Consider the following 19903-nt stretch of genomic DNA (forward strand, 5'->3'; position numbering starts at 1 on the left):
ATTAACTCAAAAGCTAAAATCTAGAATGTGTGGTTTTCTTACATTCACATTTTAAATCAAAACATTCACCTGTATAAAGTGTCACTGAAAAGTAATATTCTTCTCTTCACATCATAACCGTATTTAACACCTTGAAATTGTCCTCTGTCTCTTTAAGAAGCTCCTGCTCTTTCCCAACATTAATCACAACTGTGCTTCTCAATGTCGTACATTATTGTCTTTTACTTAGGTGTTCTTAGGTGCATTGTTGTTTACATGAAAATCTCAGCTGCTGCTTTAGTCCAGCAGCTTCAAATTTGTCACAAAACACTTCTAATTTCTTTGCATTTCTGCCATGCATAACAATATATTTTAGTAATGAAGGTTGGAGGGTTAGTAGGTAAAAAAACTTAAGTTGTTTCTTACTGTTTCTGAGGACACACAATCAGGACAAATCTTACTGAAGAACTTCAGATTTTTGATAACGGGCAAGACTTAAAATTGCACTGCCAGCCATGTGGATAATATTTATTCTTCAATTCAGTTAGGCTACATTTAATTGTGGGGCTATATATTTTGAAGAGTTACCAAGCCTTTAGCAAGATTTTATTTTATTTTATTTTATATTTTATTTTATTTTATTTTATGTATTTTGTAAAACAGAGCAGGAAATATAAACTTAGGTTTCTTTTTTCAGAAACCTAAGTATTTTTTTTTTACCAAAGTGTCCTTTTATGGCTTTTTCATGAGCTGAATTTTTAGCACTGATTGTAGGTTTTAACTTGCCTTACACTGCTGAGTGAATGCGTTTTATTTTGTCTCATGTTTCGCATCTTGTTTTGGTGGTTGCTGCTATGCTGGAAGGAAATTGCAAAGCAATGGAGTCTTGAAGAGCAGCAGCAACAATAATCCGTAAATGCCAAGAGGGACAGTTATCCTTTTATTGCAACAACAATATGTAGACATCAAAATCAATGGCTAAAGCAATAAAAACCTATAGTATGGACACTTAGATTTCATTTTTAATCAAAAGGTTTTGGTTGCCAGGTATTATTACTTTGACATTTTGTTTTTGTGGCCTCAGGCCTGTGGCAGGGAGGGTTAGTTAAAACGTAAGCGGATGACTCAGCACATAATTATCTTTACTTTTCTGGTGGGGAAAAAAAAAACAAAAAAACTAGAGCATAATCAGATGACAAAAAGAGGTCAGGTTGACAGCATACAATAAAGCATTATACATCCATAATGTGTGCTGAAAAAGCTAAACGCTTTCGCCTCAGCTCGCTCAAGGAACATTCACATTAATGAATGCTGCCAGCAGTGGACACCTAATTGTACTCAGGCAGAAGCGTGGTGAGGTATGGAAAGACAAAACCATTAAGTCCTTTTCGAGCTTTTCCCATCTCCATGTGGGATGCTCCAGTGACTCAGTCTGATTTAGAATGACAGCCTCACCTACCCGCACTGCAAATCAGTCGCATTCTCAAGATCAAAATAAGAGCAGCGTTAAACCAGGAATGATTATCCCATTGGTTTTGTTTTGCGCGAGCATCGAATGCAAGTCAAGAGTGTGGCAATCAAATTACAGGAAATGAGAGCCGACTTGCTGTTCAATTAAAATCAGGCTCCAGTTGCTTCTGAAAGGTTTGCTTGTCAGATTAATTTAATTGTGTCGCGAGCAGAAGCTGGCGTGGAATTGATACCTTTGGAAAATTAATTATTTTACCCATAGTCTAAACCAGTAACCATTACAAGCAGCACATTTTATGAGCTTTGGGAAAGAAAAGTGTCAGAGAGCACTGGCAGGGGCTGCCAGCTACAGCGATTTCGTTTGATGCAGTCTGTCTCTCAGCTCCACCCACAAGCAAGGAAAATAGCTCTGTCTTACTGAGAGAAAACACAGGCAGACTAAGAGTGAATTCCATCAAAATGAAAGGCCTTATTAGTTGTGTCAAATACTGATACTCACCATGGCAAAGTGCGCTGAATACAGACGGCGTTACAGCTGGCGAAATCAACAGCTCAGGGTGAAAGTGCCCAGACAATAGCTTGTGGTGGTGCGATGGCGGGCATATGAAAACCATCAAAGATTAGGTCGGATCTGTATTAAAAGAAGCAGGCCTGTGTGTAATCGCCTCTCTGTCACTGTGATAATGGAATCTAAAGGCAGATAATAACAAACACGAAAGGGTAAAAAAAAAAAAAAATGGGGGTCAAAAGGAGTGGAAGATACAAAAAAGAAAAAAAAACTGCAGATAATAGCGGTGACAAAACATCACAGCTTTTGCAAAAGAACAAGACAGATTTGGCTGAGAGGGTAGAAGAAGAGTCAAAGACAGACAATTATGTGCTCCTCTGTGTTCAATCAATTTTAAGGAGCCAACACTATTAAATATTGACATTTCCCTCCCTCCGCTTCTGCGTTAACCCTTGGTTAGGCAGAAATGATCTTTTAATGATTAAAATCCCATGGACTTTTTCCCTGTAATGATCATTAATTAACTTACTAATTTTCTCTATAAGATCAATAGATAAATAAATTAATTGTTCACACTTTATCTCCATTAAAAATGACTTTCAAAGTTTGAAGAACCCTTTCTGTCTCACAGCTTCTGAAAATGTCCTTTTTCTTAACAACAGGATACAATGCCTTTCACTTTCCAATGTACTTGAGTTGTGTTTACACTGCAGTGTTTTGCTATAATCAACATGCCACATTAAATAAAACAAGCCGCATTAAGGTCGTTAGGCAGCTTGGCAAGGGAAGGATTATAATGGTGCAAAACATTACCACAACAGAAAAGGCAGAGAAGATTTTATATTCCAGGTTGCTTTCCCAGAGTAAGCACACTAGGCAGTGGAGATAGACTGTTTACAGCTGAGGAAACCCAGGAAACCCAGCAGAGCAAATTCCAGAAGAAACAACAGGAGATCTATCAAAATACATGGAATAAAATGTTGTTGAAAGCTTGGCTGGATTTAGACTGATAGATAAATGGATGGGTGGAATTTATCTTGATAGCAGAGACTAAATGTGACTTTTACCCTTGAAGTTGAAGGTGTATTGTTAGTCATTTGATAAGCTATCTACTTTTTAAAAAAATGAGGCTGCAGCCCTACAAACACAGAGCTGAGCACAGACATAGGCAATAGGTAGCAGAAAACTATCCTTACGCTGCTTTTTCCTGATCTTTTGGTGCTTTTTTCCCAAAAGACCTCATCACACACAGGAAAAGATACCAAGATGAAATTACAGTTGCAGTCCTGTTTTTTTTTTGTTTGTTTGTTTGTTTGTTTGTTTGTTTGTTTGTAATTTTTATCATTTATGGTTGTTTGTCGTGAGTATGAAAGATTTCTGCATCTGAATCCATTGTATACATCCTTTCATTTTGAACCTGTAAACCAGAAGTCCTAAAATGTGGTCCTCAAGGGCCACCATCCTGAATATTTGAGGTGTTTCCCTGCTGCTCCATACAAATGAATGGGTGACTAAAAACAATTCTGGAGCAAGTGAAAGCATGCTGAGAGGGTAATACAATCATTTGAATCAAGTGTGCAGGAGTGGGGACACATACAAAACATGCACATTAGGTCCTGTGCATGCTTTAAACCACCACTTTATGACAACAGCTGTACTCACCAAGTGGACATGGGATAGTATGAAATTCTCATAATATTAGTAAAAACAGCACAGTTTCACTGTTTTGGGATTTTACATGCAAAAAAATATTGCATGATTAAATTTTTTAAACATTTTTACCTTTTGTAAGTTTGACTGGAGGCTCAGCATTTAGTTTCCTCATCATGGTTCAAAATGGTTCTTTGGATGAAAATATTTTTGAACAGCAACATTTGTCATTCTTTCCACCAGATGTCCAGCACTGTGCAGCAGTAGGTCCTGCAGAGGCCATGCTCTGGTTCTCCATGCTCCATACTATGATAAACACTTGTTGTTTCTCTGGCATCTTACTGGAAGAATATTAAATCACAGAAAATATCAATTACAGTTTAGGAAACAAGTCTTCTTCTTTTTTTTTTTAATAGCATGTGTTATCAGTTCATGCTAACACAAAATCAAAGTTTTGTTAAGCAACTCAGCAGAAAATAGAATAAAACATACAATTTCAAAAGCCAATTAATTTGTTTGGCAATAATAGCCTGACCCAAATCAAACCAAAGAAAAAGAGCTGCCTGTTGAATGGGGAGACCAAGATCAAGCTAGTATCAGTAGCAAAACTGGTAAATTGCCTTAGTGGTAGACATAGGTGCTACTGCTTCACCACCTGATTTCAGGACTTCAACAAAGAGTTGCTAGAGTCAAAGAAATGACTCTCAATTGGCAAAGGAGTCAAGAAATGTTCAGTTTATGCAATATATTTTTTAATATATTTTTAAGCCATTGATTTTTCTGGAAATAGTTTAAAATTCTGAAATATTTTTCGAATTTACGCTACAGATAGACACAAAGTAACACATAACCCTGACGCTGAAGGAAAACCTTCACTAGTTCTCAAAATTCCTTACAAATCAAAATCTGAAAAGTGAAAACTCAAGACTGGAGTGTCAGTCTGTGCTACAATATGAATGAATAGCTATAGTATTTGTCAATTACCCCTTGCTTTTATTTGATAATATTTATTCAAAGATTTGCACTACTCTGGAGAAGCAGCAGTCAGAAACGAGCCAGAAAACAAATCAAGATAATAAGTCCGTTTTGTAAAAGTTAATAGGGGAGGATGTAACAATCTAACATGTTTTGTTGTTGTTGTTGTTGTTTTTCCCCCCTGGTAGCTATGCTAAATACTTGACTCAAACAAGCAGAGGTGAACGAGGCAGCTCGAAAGAAACACACTGGAGCCTTTAATGGTGTCAGGGAGGAGGAGAGCATGACATATTGAGCAAACGCTAATATGTCGGCAGCATCAAGGGGGCACCCTTTGCTCAGCGGTGGTTGTCATCCGACACAGTCGCTTTAAATGGAATACAGACGACTTCGCGGTTTGATGTGTATATTACAAACTGTCTGCAACATTCTTGATTAGGATTTGTGAGAAAATAAACAAACTTGTTTTAAAGTTGCCCTAAATCTCCTACGATAATCCAGACAAGCTGATTCAACCAAGTGCTAAACGCTGGGCGCTCATTGATCGTGAGGTAGAAGCAATTACCGACCAGTCAGTGTCAAGGAGAGAGACGGCAGCTCTCCAGACGGCCTCCTTTTGCTCTGATTTTATGCTTGCAGTCGCATATTTATAATTACTCATGCTAATCAAGGTGAGAGTTCACAGTCAGAGATTCCATTGTGTCAGCAGCTCTGAGTGGCAACAGAGAGTCAACAGCCAAATCACATCTGCACCAATTGGCAGAGATTAGAACGACAAGCCCCAGCACTCCACAATATTTACAGACTAATCTGCTGTGGCAAACAGTCAACATCAGATCACACGCATGTCAATGAATGAGCAGGTGCGCATTTCAAACAATGCGTTTCAACTGCACACACTCACTTACCCTAATAATAAATTGAAATTGGCAGTGCTCGTGAGTAATCGGGGTTAGAACTTTGCCATGGAAGTGTAAAAACACGAAAAGGACTTGCACTTTGTGCATTAAGGCCAGAAAGTTTATATAAAGACATTTAATAAGCATTAAAAACTGTGATCAGGGATATTTCAACCTAATGACTTCCCTTATGAAGTTCAAACATGTACTGAATATAATTTTCATCAGCATCTATTTAGAGTAGTTGTTGCTCATATTTACCTGCATTAGGAAGTGTTGGACTGTTCCTCAGTTTTCATTACTTCATAGCAATATGTAAAAAAAATAAATAAATCAGTAAATGTAATTTACTGTCAGAGTGTTGATTAAAGGAACCATTCTCCGTGAAATAGCATTTCAGTCCGTGCAACGGTTCGAAACGTAGCAGCATGGCAAACCTCTATTTTTCTTATTCCAACATAATCAGAGAAAAATAGCATTAGTTAATATTAATGATGGTCCTTTTGTACAATTAAGCAACCTTATTTCCAAATAAGAGTCACGTTAACTTTCACTTCCTGTCAGTACCTCACTTAAAAAGCCAATTTGAATTCTGAAAATGTGATGGGAAATGTTTTTTGAAGGCCAGAATAACTGTGTCTGTAATAAGATTTGTCCAGTGAAATTAGATTGCCAAATAAGTCGGTGTTGTTTCCTCATGTGTAGAATAAATGTTATTGGACATTAGGACATTAGTTGTCCTAATCCTGACAATTAGGATTTGCAAATAAGTTTACCCTTGTATTTCTATATAACTGGCCAGATGAGGACCATACACTTCATTGATGCAATGAATGACCACAAATTTGCATGATCCAGTAACACACATGAGCCAGTTACACAAAGATGTACACACATAAAATGTCCATGAAAAATAGACACAAATCCCCAAGAAGAAAATAATAAGTGTCCATATTTCTTTGCCAACGTTTGTAGGCCGGCAGTGACTCCCTTAGAAATTGCCCCAGAGCTCACTTGCAGCTTTGATATTAGAATATTATATCTGACCAGAAAATTGCTTTAAATACACAAAAGTGGGTTTAATTAAAAATATGTTTAATACCTGCCTGAAAGTTATTTTCAAAGGGTACACTTATTCTTACAAGCCTCTTTTGAATGCATATCCATAATTAATTACACATGACTTCAGCTAAGTTAATAATAATCCAGCAAGTAGCTTTGGAGTGTAGGAAAATATAAATAATTTGGGGAATCTTAAGTGGCACGAAATTATAAGTTTAGTAACACAGTAAGGGGAAACCGTTACAACTTTTTATCCAGCACAAATATCTGGTTTCGACTGTAGGCAGTAATGTTTTCTTTTAATTCAAAAATAATCAAAAGTTTCTATAATTATTAAGTAAATTTGAAATTGCATTTTAGGGCATCAGCTATACTAAGCGAGCCACTGGTATGCAATATTGATTTCAACAAGAAGCCCTCTAATCAGAATCATGGCAAAATCAATACTTGGCATTGCCTTAGGTCCTGTTCATGCTTCAGTGTACACATCTGAAGTAAACTCACTGGCGTTGAAAACTGTCTGGTCATTTGCTTAACGAAAATCAAGACTCATTGCAATGAAGAGGACTGCAGTGATAAACTGAAGGAGACAAACAGAGATAAAGAAGGCGAAAGCTAAGATGAATGATCTAAAAGAGGTGTTAGTCAATGAAGGGCTTTGGTTTGATTGAAAACTATTATGGGGGCTTTCGCTCTCAAAGCTTCAATCAATCAAGCTTGAGGGGTGCAGGAGAGCTTTGCAAGATCAGGCTACAGAGCTATCCTGGTCCTTTCACATTTCCCCCTCACTCTGACCCCTATGCTCGCCTTCATCTTTTCATCGCTCGAATAAGTTAGGTCACAGGGCTACAGTTGTTTGTCTGTTCACGTGGAGCAGAAAATGGAAGGGTGAGGACAGATCTACGGCTGTCAACTCAAGACATGGCTTTCGTTTGCCTGTTGAGCCTATAGCAGTCACATCGGATGAACAGCTAAATGAAGCAGGCTTAAGAGAGCTCAGAGGGGCGATGCAAAGACTGCAAGGTTTCCAACTGTCTGATCTGCTGCCAAGGCGGTACGCAGCCCTTGGCAGACTAACATTTCCCTATTCAACCTTGCTGCTCACAAACATGAAAACCACACAGCTAAATTTGTAGAGTGGGGAGTTTAAGAAAAACAGAAACCGTGATGAGGAAAGCACAATTTGGGAAGAAGACAACACTGAGTATCAAAAGGATTCGGTGGAACAGCAGTTGATTTCATCAAACTTTTTTTTTCTCCTAAAAATGGAAAAATCAGAAAACCATCAGTCATTTTGACAGATGAAACAACAAGACTGGTCTACCATAACAGTGTGTAATTCTCTGCAGCAAAAGTCAATACACCACTTTAAGACCTCCTGTGCAGTTCAGGGCGAGTCTGCATTAATAAATAAGTGTAAGTATAGTGTTGGCTCGTCTTTGGTCAGAGACCTTTGCAAGTTATGTCAGCCAATTCTAAGAGAGCGCTTTCACAGGCTGACACTTGTAGAAATATATGATACAAGGGAGCTGATAGTAAAGTTACTGGTACAGGTACACAAATGTACCTCACATGATGTTGACACTGTAAACATGAGCAATGCCAAGGCTTTTAAGTTTTGTATCATAAAAGCTGGAAAAAAAAGACTGAAGCACAAGAATGAAAAATTAACATGTCTAAAGATGTGTAATAAAAATATTAACATTTATTGTTTCACAACTGAAGCTTGTGAATGCAAATAAGAATGCATTCCAGCCGTGTTTACATTTTGCCACATAAAAATGTGTTAAAAGGCTGAAGCAAATTAGAGCACGATTTTGAAGCTTAAAGAAAGCAGTACAAGTTTTTTGCATAAACAAAAATTAAAAAAAAAAAAAGGTTGTGAATATTTGTGTTCTGTCTAACTCGAAACTGTGTACCTTTTCTGAAAAAAAATTAATAAATAACAGCTCAAGTCTTTTGGGGTGTATCACCTATACACATGTTGACTGATGTTATTATTTTTCATTATTTGCAAGGAGAACATCTATGGACATCATTTTAAAGCTCCTTTAGCTTTTTCCCAAATGCATTTAAATCTGGACTTTCCCATTTAAGCAAGTCAATCTAGACCATTCCATTGTGGAAGATGTGGAAAAGATTTATCGATGCTTTTCTGCAAGGATGGATATTAAAAATACCAATATAATTAGTTTTGGATCTGCTTTTATCTATCACCCTAAAAATGCTTACATCTAAGTCAATGGGCGCATTAAAAAAAAAAAAAAAAAAAAAAAAGCCAAACAATTTAATGATTGTAATATTTATCAGATGAAGTTACCATACTGTAGCACACCATATTAACCAGCAGGGGATGGTACTACCACTGTCACTTAGCAACAATTACCAAAAGAGGAGCAATTATCACAACATTAAATAGTGATAAACACCATGGCACAGCCATTGTCAGAACATCTAAGCTGTCCCCATGTCATCAATCAAAAAGCAAACCTCAGGGTAGCAGCAGGCAGGTAGTGATACATTAAAATGGGCAGAAACAGGTGCTGCCGTAGATTCTAATTACTTTGTTCTATCAATTATGTGCAAATCTTTGCATGAGCCCAGAGTCTGCCACACACCGCTGGGCCTCCTACGCTCTCTGCACCAGCCCAGCTGCAAGCTGCATGCCAGGCAGACTTTTCAATTGTGTGGATGCCTTCTGGTGACTAAATAGGTTTATTTTTCCAAGGCTGGGTTTAAATATAGGGGGACCAGCTCTCAAAAATAAAAGGGGAATAAAGTAGTACTTTGCATATCCCGCTGACATTTGTTGCATTATTTCTACTCCGGTAAAAGGAGCGGATTGTTTCTTCTTCCACTCAACCCTGCGAGCACCGGTTTAAACACACAGGTGCACTGCTGTTTTGTGTTTTTAAGCCGTAACGGTCTTCCAGGCACTTGAGGTTTCTGCCTTTGTTTTGCACACTCTTCAAGTTTTGTCTCAGCCACTCAGAGCTCAAAAAACATTATGCTAATGAGTGTGTAGACAGCTGCTTCCAGCATGGTTTTCTCTGTGTTTTTTAAGGCCTGTGTTTGTCACTCATACAGAAGATTTGCTTTCTTTCAGAGGGATCACATCTTTAAAACAGAGACACAGACACACAAAGGAATTTTATCCAGAACCTGCTAGTTTCTTTTTTCGCTTACCTTCCGAACATGAAGCAAAAATATGGCAAGATAAAGAATAATAGATAGGTGTGTTATTGGATCATGCGATTGCCATGTTATTCGGCTGTAGATGTGTCAAAAAATTAATCGCCTTATTATTTAATTATGTGTCTACCATGAGAAAAATAGATGGAAGAAAGGTTTTTCAGATTGAATAAAGGAGCTTTAATTATGAAAATGGAGGTTGTAACTCAGGCATACCTGTGGCATCACAGTTTAAACGACTCTTTGATGAAGAAGGGCTCAAGAAAAAGTCTCTTTTCACAATGTATGTGGCTCCTTAGAATACAATAAAAACTGTTTTTGCAAAAACTGCCCCATATTTAACAAGAAGTTCCACAACTACCTTTAAGAGTCACTTAACATCCTCAAATTAAGTTCTATTTAAATTTTGCTAAAGAAGTCACATGTCCCAGAATCCTGAGTACTATAAAATAGAGTGAGGGGCTTTTCAAGCATATTTTATCATCCTCCATTTTTCACATTTCAAACTTCCCATTTCCTATCTTGGATTTTCTTATTTAAATAAATAAATTTAAATATGAATATATATATGATTTTTCTTTTTTAAGTTGTTACACTTTCTCTCAGGCAACACTATGAAGTACATCTTGTTATTTTTAGTACTGGGCTGGATCCCTTTTGTCTTCAGAACTACTTTAATTCTCTGCTACATTTCTGCATTCTCGTGGTCTTCAGCTGCTGTTGTCCACCTGCCTCAAAGTTTTATGTGTTGTGCATTCATATGTATTCCTGATTTCTTCTAATAACGGCTGATTTGAGCTGTTATTGATTGTGGAGGCTACTCTTTATCCTCTGATTCATAAAAAATACGGTTTCGACACAAACACATGAAATATTTTTCTTTACATTTGTTGAAAATGGTTTTAAATATCCGGTTGTTCTCTTTATAATATAGAAGACATGCAGTTAAAGCACGGAGAACTGACAAACTGGAAGCACTCGTTTGGCACACCTGCCAGCGTGCAGCAGTCACAGACAGTTAACCTCAAGATCTGGAAGTGTTTGAAAGTCAACGAAGCTTCACAATCTCTACCACTTTTTGCCTTCATCAAAGATCGGCAACAAGACCTCTTACGCTTCTTCTTGGGGGGAAAAAAAGATTTATAGTACATTAATTTTGATCTTGCCCACTAGATCTCACTTCTGCTTGTAAGGTAAGCAAATAAAAATTTAACTTATCATTAGGATAAGTAGAGGACTCAATTCTTGTACGTTCCCTTCTCATGGTACTGTTTAAGCTAGAACAGAGCATTTACTTATTGTAATCTTATTCATTGCCACTGACTAATCTCCTGAAAAGATTAACGTTTGGCTGTGAAGCGCTAACTGAAAGCTATATAGTTTAAATGTGTGGGCATATAAAAAAAGGCAAACTCATAAAATAGAGCTGTTTATCTACTTAGTTGTCTAAAATAAATAATAAAACCGGCATTGCTTTGAAAAATTGCACGATGCATTCCAGCTCTACAGACTTTGCTTTGTTCAGAAGTAAATGTACAATTGTAGTATTAGACGTGTTGCAATGTAGTTTTTATTTAGTTACTATGTCTGCTATGAAGTATTTGAATATCACAAATATTTTGGCATTTTTTTACCTCAAGCAAATACCTTTATTTTTCATTGATCAAAGTGAAAGTCAGTCTGTATGAAAATGTATAGTACTTGTAGGAATCATTGTTAGTATTAGAGTTACAGTAACTGTGGTTGTTCACATGAAAAAAAAAAAAAAACAGGAAGTAGAAATTTAAAAGTCCTCATTGAAAACAAACAACAGCTGACTGACTGACACATCATGTTTGTGTGTTCGATTGCTGTTTTGATGCAGGCACCTGGCGGATCATGACCCTGCAAGCATTATCTCCAGTGAACTGTACAGGCCTCCTGCAGCCTGGCTGCTCCCTGCTACAGCTGGATGGGGAAATCCTGCTGTTCGGCCAGAAAGGCTGGCCAAAGCGTTCATGTCCGACAGGAGTCTTTGGTGTCAGGATCAAACATAGTGAGATGAAGCTGAGGGCCATATCCTTCTCTAACGACTCGTGTTATCTCCCTCCGCTGCGCTGTCCAGCCGTCTGCCGCCTCGACCCCTACGACGGACTCCCAGAGAGTTATCTCATCCATGGAGGCCGCACCCCTAACAATGAGATCTCATCGAGCTTGTACCTGCTTACTATGGATAGTCGCGGTTGCAATCGCAAACTAACGCTCAAGTGCAAAGAGAAAGAGCTGGTGGGGGAAGTGCCAGGGGCCCGATATGGCCATGCAATGAGCATCGTGCAAAGCCGCGGGAAGACAGCCTGTGTGATGTTTGGGGGCAGGTCCTACATGCCTGCAGGAGAGCGGACCACAGAAAGATGGAACAGTGTTGTTGACTGTCCTCCTCAGGTTTTCCTCTTTGATCTTGAGTTTGGGTGCTCCTCGGCTCACACTTTGCCTGAGCTCAGTGACGGACAGTCCTTTCACGTAGCTATTGCCAGAGAGGACAGCGTGTACTTTATAGGCGGCCATTCTATCACCTCTGACTCACGTCCTCCTCGTCTGTTCCGCCTTCGTGTGGAACTCCTGCAGGGAAGCCCTTTGCTTTCCTGCGAGACCCTAGACTTTGGCTTGTCCATCTCTAGTGCCCTCGTTACACGCACGGGTCCTGGTCATAAATATATTGTGTTAGGCGGATACCAGTCTGACTCCCAAAAGAGAATGGAGTGCAACACGGTCATTCTGGATGAGAAGGGGATCCACATTGAGCACCTAGAACCTCCCAAGTGGACTCAAGATATCATCCATAGTCGCACGTGGTTTGGAGGCAGTGCTGGAGACGGCTGCATCCTGTTGGCTGTTCCCACCGAAGGGAGACCATCCCAGCCTGACGTGCATTACTTCTATCATGTCAGCTTCCAACAAGAGAAGGAATCCAATGAGGAAGAAGGGACCCAGGCATGCAGCCAAGAGTCAACAGATTACGACAACTCCACTCCGCTTGAGGACTCTGAGGAGCTCTACTTTGGTCGTGAGCCACACGAGCTGGAAAACAGTAGCGATGACGAGGGAGACATTTACAACGAGGAGGATGAGGAGGATGAATCACAAACTGGTTACTGGATCAAATGCTGCCTTGGCTGTCAGGTGGACCCCAACACATGGGAGCCATTATACTCCACAGAGCTCCACCGCCCAGCCATGATTTTCTGCTCGAAAGGGGAGGAGGGACACTGGGTCCATGCTCAGTGCATGGAGCTGTCTGAGACCCTGTTAGTCAAACTATCTCAGGGAAGCAAAAAGTACTTCTGTTTAGATCACGGAGGCCTGCCTTACCAGGAGATGACCCCACCACGACAGATCATTCCAGTGAAGCGCACCCCAATGAAAGTGAAGGAGAGAAATGGGCCCCTGATGTTAAAAATGTCCCCAGCCAAAAAAAGCTTTTTCAAGAGACTTTTTGATTGAGTTCCATTTCCTTTATGATAGTTGTGGAAATGCCAATCTTTGTTAAACGCGCTCGCCTTGGAATAGAAATTAATTGTACAAGATGCGTACTTTCATGAGAACTCCCTGAATACATTGAGAAATACAAGATGTTCTGTTTCAATTTTAACATTTTATTGCAAATTTTTAATTGAAATGAATTACCACAGATTTTACTTTCCAATGTTTTTCAAGCCCCTTTAAATTACATTAACCATAAATTCCTGTTGAAAGCTGTAATCTCTCAATAAAATGTAACAAAAAAAATGTGTGATGAAAATAAAAATGTAATAAAGATGCATTTTGTGACTTTGAATTGTGTACTTTGACTTGTACTTCAATATTACTGTGTGGTGTAAAAATTTCTCAGCCTCCCATTGATGCTGGCAAGTAAATAATTGATTCTTAAACTCTGGTAAAAGGGGATATAAATTTATCTTTTATTCAATAAGAATGGTTTCATACAACAACAAAAAAAATATTGCTTCAGTTTTTAGTGAATTTTGGAGAGGTTTTTATTTTCTTCACTATCCGCTTGGCAAGATAAACATGTTTGTCATGGTTCTAGATGTATTATTATTTCTTTGTCAATATGTACAGGAAAGTTTGTTTGAGTTTTTTTTTTTTTTGCCAGTTCCTGCCTAATGAAAATCGAATCATTTCTGCAGGCCTTTGTACTTGTCTTTATCATTATGAAGAGTGAAATATCTGTATTTCTCATATCCTGATGTATTTTTGGAATGCCATTTATTGCATAGAAATTGTTGATGTCTAAATACAAGTAACTTTAACTTTAAATGAGCATTAAACATACTTTTCACAAAGCCCACATGTCTTGATTAAAAGGTGTCTGATGGCGTGATGTAATGTTCTTATCTTAAATGTGATGATTTCATTGACTCTGTATGGAAAAACAACAATATTAACCAAAATAAAGTCTTGGGAAAAAAAATCTGAGGAGTGTAATTAATGTATTTAATGTGTTTAGATACATGAGAAAAGTTATTCAAATGCATGAGCTTTTCAATGATATCCTAACTTCAACTAGTAAGATATTTGACAGAAATTAAAAGTTAAAAATCCCATTTAAAAAATACACCATATCTACATTTTTTAAAAATATTTGATATTATAGAACTTTGTTTTATAATATCAATTAATATCTGTGTATTTCATAATTGTGTTGTCATTTATTTGTCAACGCTGGATTCTTTAAATTCTACTCTAGAGTAAAACAAGTGCTTCTCTAGTTATTGAAGAAAATTCAGTGAAATGAAATAATTAGTAATGAGGTCAAGTATTGTCTTTATTTATTTATTTATCTTGAAAACAACAATATCCATTGTGCACAAAAATACCTTTTCAGTAAGACATTGTTTATGAGGCTGGGTGACAGCACAGGAAAATCTGAACAAAACAGCACAGCTGTAGTGTAATATTTTGATTCTCTTCAAAGATCACCAGAGAAACCTGTCCATAGTTCACCTGAGTGTATGTTTAGTGTAGGACTGAAAGCGTAAAATGAGGAAAAACACAACAAAACAGAACAAGTGATATTTGGTGAATCATCCATCATCCATTACTTTGGAAATGCAATTCATTATTGCAAAAAAAGCAAAAGAAAAAAACATACATGCAGCATTTTTCAATGTAATGCTCTCTAAAAAATGATGTTATTGTAGAGCTCTGACAACTTTCCGAAGAAATGTGAATATTTCATGGCATTTGTACGGTTAAACATATGGCAGTAAAACAAAATCAAACATTCAATCAAGAAAGAAAGAGAAAATTGCCTGTCACAATTCAAAATACCGTGGGCAGAAAAAGACAATATAATCAATCAATCAAACAAATAAAGTTGCCAACAAATTAGACTTTCTGGTCCTGCCCATCTCTCTTCTCTGTCAACAGTGACAGTGAAGAAATGCTGAAGGAGAAAAAGAACCAGGTCATAAACAAAAGTGAAGAAAAATCCCTGCCTGCTGGAGAGTCCATGGGGTATTAGGCTCTCTAATGGACCACACTATATTCTTATGATATCAACAAAAAGGTCAGTATATGCTTCATTTTATGAGAAGAATTCGAATAACTATCATCTATCCTCTGCTGTGCAAGGCCTAAAAGAGATAAAAAATTGCTTCAAAGTGACCCAGCATCTATTTTGGCCCCTGGGACCATGGGATAAAGCACTAAAGTCATCTTTTTCAGAGGGCACTCATGAAACAAAGAACATTTAGGGCCCTGTGATTACATTTTCCTTTGGCTAAAATGATATATTAATACAGTAGCCAAAAATGTGGTCTTTTTTAACACAATTTTAGTCCATGACTTACAGCTCTTTCATCTGCTTCCATAAATATCCCCCTGTATAAATTCATAAACGTGTCATATCCTTGCAATACAATAAAATGTGCCATATTTCACAGATAGCAAAGATTTTTTTTAAAAAGTGGGAGGAAAAGCAAAGAAAAGAAACTTGTGTGTTATGTTTACAGTGAGTTCCTCGGTTATTTCTGAAATGCAGGAACAGGCAGTAAACCAAACATAGCAGTTCAAATATGTCTATGTTTAAAACATAAAAAACAAATATTCATGAAAAACTGTATTATTTTGCATAGAATTCAAAAGTACTGATGATTTTAAGTGCAAAATGTTGTTTCCTCAAGAAAATGTCTTTTGTTTCATCTAACAAAAGATATCAACGACACTAACAATCACAATCAAAAACAATCCAATCTACAAAATATAATCAAATGCCAAAATATGTACAAAGTATTCTTAAAGGACATATAAATCTACTCCATTTCTGTTGTGCTTGAAAACTCAATAAGTATTTAAAGTGAGAAAACATAAACGTTGAGGTAATTGGCAGATTACGGACTCTTAAAATAAATCAATCATGGAGATAGAACTAACAGAAATCAAAACCCGGTTATTTCTGGAGTCAAATCTTCATCATCCTGGACCTCTTCTGGATCTATTGTTGCCTGGAAAGCTTTAGCAGAGTCTTTGTGAGCCTCCATAAACTTCTGCAAGTACTTCGAGGTGTACAGCCAGTGGTGTTTCAGCACGTCTTCCAGCTCAAAGGCCTTGGACTGACGCGCATTCATCTTCCTGAAACGCCTGAACAGTTTGTTTGCCGACTCGTTCCCCTCGCTGGCCCAGGCTCCAATAGATCCATCTCTCTCTATGATTTCAGGCACGTGGGCCAGGGTCTTGTGTAGGTAATTGGTTATTTTTCCGTTGTACCTGTACTTGAAGGTAGCGGAGAGCAGGTCGGCAAAGCGCTGGGAGTTAAAACTGTAGCGGCACAGCTGGTCGGGGCACTCCTTGGCTGGACAGGTGGCACGCCACACAGGTTTCATCTGGAGGTAGAGCCTCATGAGTTCCCTCAGGACCTCTCTCCTCTCCTCTGAGGGCACCAGTTCGCAAACCACCTCGGTAGCCTCCATGGTCATTAACCTTCGGGCATAGTTCCCATTCATCCTCATCACTGGCTTAAGCTTCATCTTCTTCCTCAGCTGTTTATCCAAGGCCGCCCTCCAGCTGCGCCGTTCCTCTCTGCTGGGGTTGGGGTTTTTGTACACTTCTCCAATTTCATCCTGGAAGATTTTGTAGAATTCAGTGGCATTGCCTATGTCGCAGTGCAGTGCATCTAGCGTGGGCTGGGTCTCCAGAAAGGGCTTGGCCGAGACTCCCTTGACTCTGTCTCGTAGCTCATCTACGGACTCAGAAAAGGGGTTGGTTCTCCATATTTCATAACGTTCCAGATTCTCATCATGGCTGCGGGTGATGGAGTGTAACACCATGTTTTGAGCAGCCTCTGCTCTAGTGGAGTCACACAAAGTACAGATATACGTAGATCCCGAAGCTTCCAGGCCCTCCATTTCACGCACCATCTTTTCGTCATACCCTGTGCCCCTGAAGTGGAAACGAAAGGAGCGTGGCATGCCGCCCATAGATAGAATGAGCCTGCTCTCTTTCATCGCATTTCGCTCTGCAACTATGGGCCCCAAAACAGCAGTGAGAGTCTCGTGGTCTGACTCATCCACAAACATAAGGCAAAGGGGCTTACAGGATAGTTCAGAATTGGGCTTTGGCTCTGTAAAAATTGTGACCTCCTCCTGTTCATCTTCAGCCTGGATAGAGACAGACATGACAGTGAAAGAGAAGCGGACGGCCTTCTCAGGAACAGCTGGTCCTCCACCATGCTTTTCGCTAACATCACCCATGCCATCGCAGCACTCCTTGATCATGACCCTAAAGCCCAAGGTACAAGCACTATCTTCCATCCCAGTGTCTCTCAGACCCTCCATGATGTCCTCCTCTAGGTCCTTCAGTGCTGCAACAAGCGCCACATCGTAGCGAAAGCGCCGGGTGATGGTGTCGGCTGGGGAGTCATCTAACGAAGATGTCCATCCTGACAGCCCATTTATGATGCCGACATTATAAGATTCGGACACATTTTTGAGAGCTGGCTGCCATTCAAACTGGTGAAAGCCAGGAAGGAGTTCCTTTTCTGCAGCTCTGAGGGTGTGCAAGGGCTGAAAGATCTGGCGGCCACTTGTAGCTTTGACTGTACGATACATCTTATGATACTGGCTGCAGCTCAGGAATGTGTTGACCCGAATGGCCAGGCACACGGCAGGACTCAATCCAAAGCCTCTGCCTGTGGAGAGAGAAACAATGCAAGGAGAATAAGTTTGTGAGAAAGACAAAAGTAGCTAAAAATATATGAGAAAATAACAGGATTGTAGACGCACAAGTCTAACATCTTATGATTTGAAAAATAAAATGCAGTCTGCCATTCGTTCAGTTATTTTCCTACGTTTGAAGTAATTTCCACGGTGATGCAGAAAGAATTGCAAATGTCCCACCTAAATGTGCACATATCATCATCAAAAGCCCACAAACACATTATTACAAGATCCAATACTTCCTATTTTCCAGATGTTAGAAAGGGACAGAGTAAAACTGGCAAAAGTGAAGCTGGCAAAAGTGATGTATTGGCTGAAGATGAAAACAGACACCAGCTGCCTTCAGTTCCCCAGAGAGGAGGATGGTGCTGTCTGTGTAATTTGCAGATACAAGCGCTGCTGATGTTGTTTTGATTCTAACAACCCCTTCACAAGACTTGTTACTGTGCATTAAAGGGAGTGTGAGACTGATGGACTGACAGACAAGATGAGTGGAACCAGAGGGGGCATTGGGGATGGCTGTGTCTGTAACAGAGGTGGACAACAATGCAATGATTTTCTGATCAATTGCCAGAAAACAATTTCTCTCCCTGCAGTATTGAACTTTTCCACTCATTGTTATTTATGAGATTCATGTATTCCTCAGAGGAAGGGGGGGGGTATTAATGAGCAAACACTATCATAGTTAACAGTTGGCTTTTTGTCTGCTTTTCATTGCCATTCATTGCTGCACTGACTGAGTGAAAGGCTTAAAATAACTTTTTACCTTGCATCATGGCCTCCAGCTCATCTGCCTGCCGGTGTTCATTCCCAGATCTCAGCGCGAGCAGAAACAGTGTCAAGCACACAGACTTCAGATCGCCGCCTTCTTCTTTGTCTGCAAACACCTTCACCTGGTTCTTCAGATCCTTCAGTCGGTGCTTCTGGGCACGACGGGTTAAGGAGAGCAAGTGCTGGCGGGGTCGTCCTCCCTTATTGGTTAGGAGGTAGCTTTGAAAATGAGATGAGTGTTTGTTTGTGCCCGGCTCAAACTCATGGTTCAGACAGTGGGCCTTGAACAAGCCTAGCTGCACGTGCTCACCACAACCTTCACAGGGACACAGCAGAGGCAGAGAGTAGAGAGTTGATAAGAAGGTTTTGGCAGGAGGGGTGAGATCATCGGGGGCACAAGAAAGGTTGCATGAAGGGCAGTGGGGTCCCAGAACGTGGGTAAATTTTATAATGCAGCTGCGGCAGAAGAGATGCCCGCAGGGGGACTGAACTGGATCACAGAGCAGGTGGTCACACACCAGGCAGGTGAAAGAAATGATAAAATCCGCGGGGAGCTTCTCTGCAATCAGTTTGGTGTTCAGGTGGTCATTTTGGCAGTGTGTGATATTCTTTACCCACTGTTCTCTCTGGATACCATTTTTTTTCCAGGCCCTCACCACAGGGCTGTGGCGGTCTCCAAAGGGTCTAAGGGCTCTCTTCTCACCGACAGCAATGGTGTCACCGTGGTCCCACTTGGCTCTTTTGGCCAACCTCTGGACTTTAGGAACAACCTTCCTCCTCTTTCTTCCAGTCCTTTGAAATGATGACTTTTTGGGGGAGCACAGGTAGCAGTGGGAGGCGTGGGGTTTCCACTCTGGGACTTTTGTTCTAGTGAAGCTGCAGACTCCTCCTCCTCGTATGGCGGCAAGCCAGCAGCGATGGCAGAAGGAAAGAGGGTGGATGGATTCTGCGTCCTCCGTCACATCGACCTTGAATACTTTCAGAAGGATGTCTGGCCAGCTCGTAAACTTGCAACCCATTTTGCGGAGCACACACTTGCTTGCGTCGTCCAGATCACCATGGACATCATGCACGGGTCCTTTGACCTTCCTCAGGACCATTCCACAGATGCGGCACAGGCACCTACATGGAAAAAAAAAGAAGAAAAAAAAACAAAAAAACAGTGTCATCATCTCTGAAAGAATTTCAGAGAGCAATATTAT

The 19903-nt window shown here is 39.6% G+C and overlaps 2 protein-coding genes across 2 annotated transcripts; one reads left to right on the forward strand and one right to left on the reverse strand.

The window, feature by feature from the left end:
* Nucleotides 1-10699: 10699 nt before the first annotated feature.
* Nucleotides 10700-13547, forward strand: LOC103133650 (V(D)J recombination-activating protein 2). Its single transcript, XM_007545488.2, has 2 exons — nt 10700-10928; nt 11600-13547. The coding sequence occupies exon 2, from the start codon at nt 11614-11616 to the stop codon at nt 13213-13215; it is 1602 nt and encodes a 533-aa protein (XP_007545550.1). The 5' UTR covers nt 10700-10928; nt 11600-11613; the 3' UTR covers nt 13216-13547.
* A 979-nt stretch (nt 13548-14526) lies between these two features.
* Nucleotides 14527-19873, reverse strand: LOC103133651 (V(D)J recombination-activating protein 1-like). Its single transcript, XM_007545489.2, has 2 exons — nt 18697-19873; nt 14527-17902 (listed from the first exon to the last, which is right to left on the reverse strand). Exons 1-2 carry the CDS (start codon nt 19871-19873, stop codon nt 16155-16157), a joined length of 2925 nt encoding a protein of 974 aa, XP_007545551.1. The 3' UTR covers nt 14527-16154.
* Nucleotides 19874-19903: the final 30 nt, after the last annotated feature.

This window comes from Poecilia formosa, unplaced genomic scaffold (genome assembly GCF_000485575.1).
Source record: "Poecilia formosa unplaced genomic scaffold, Poecilia_formosa-5.1.2 Scaffold13, whole genome shotgun sequence".
NCBI classification, from domain to species: Eukaryota; Metazoa; Chordata; class Actinopteri; order Cyprinodontiformes; family Poeciliidae; genus Poecilia; species Poecilia formosa.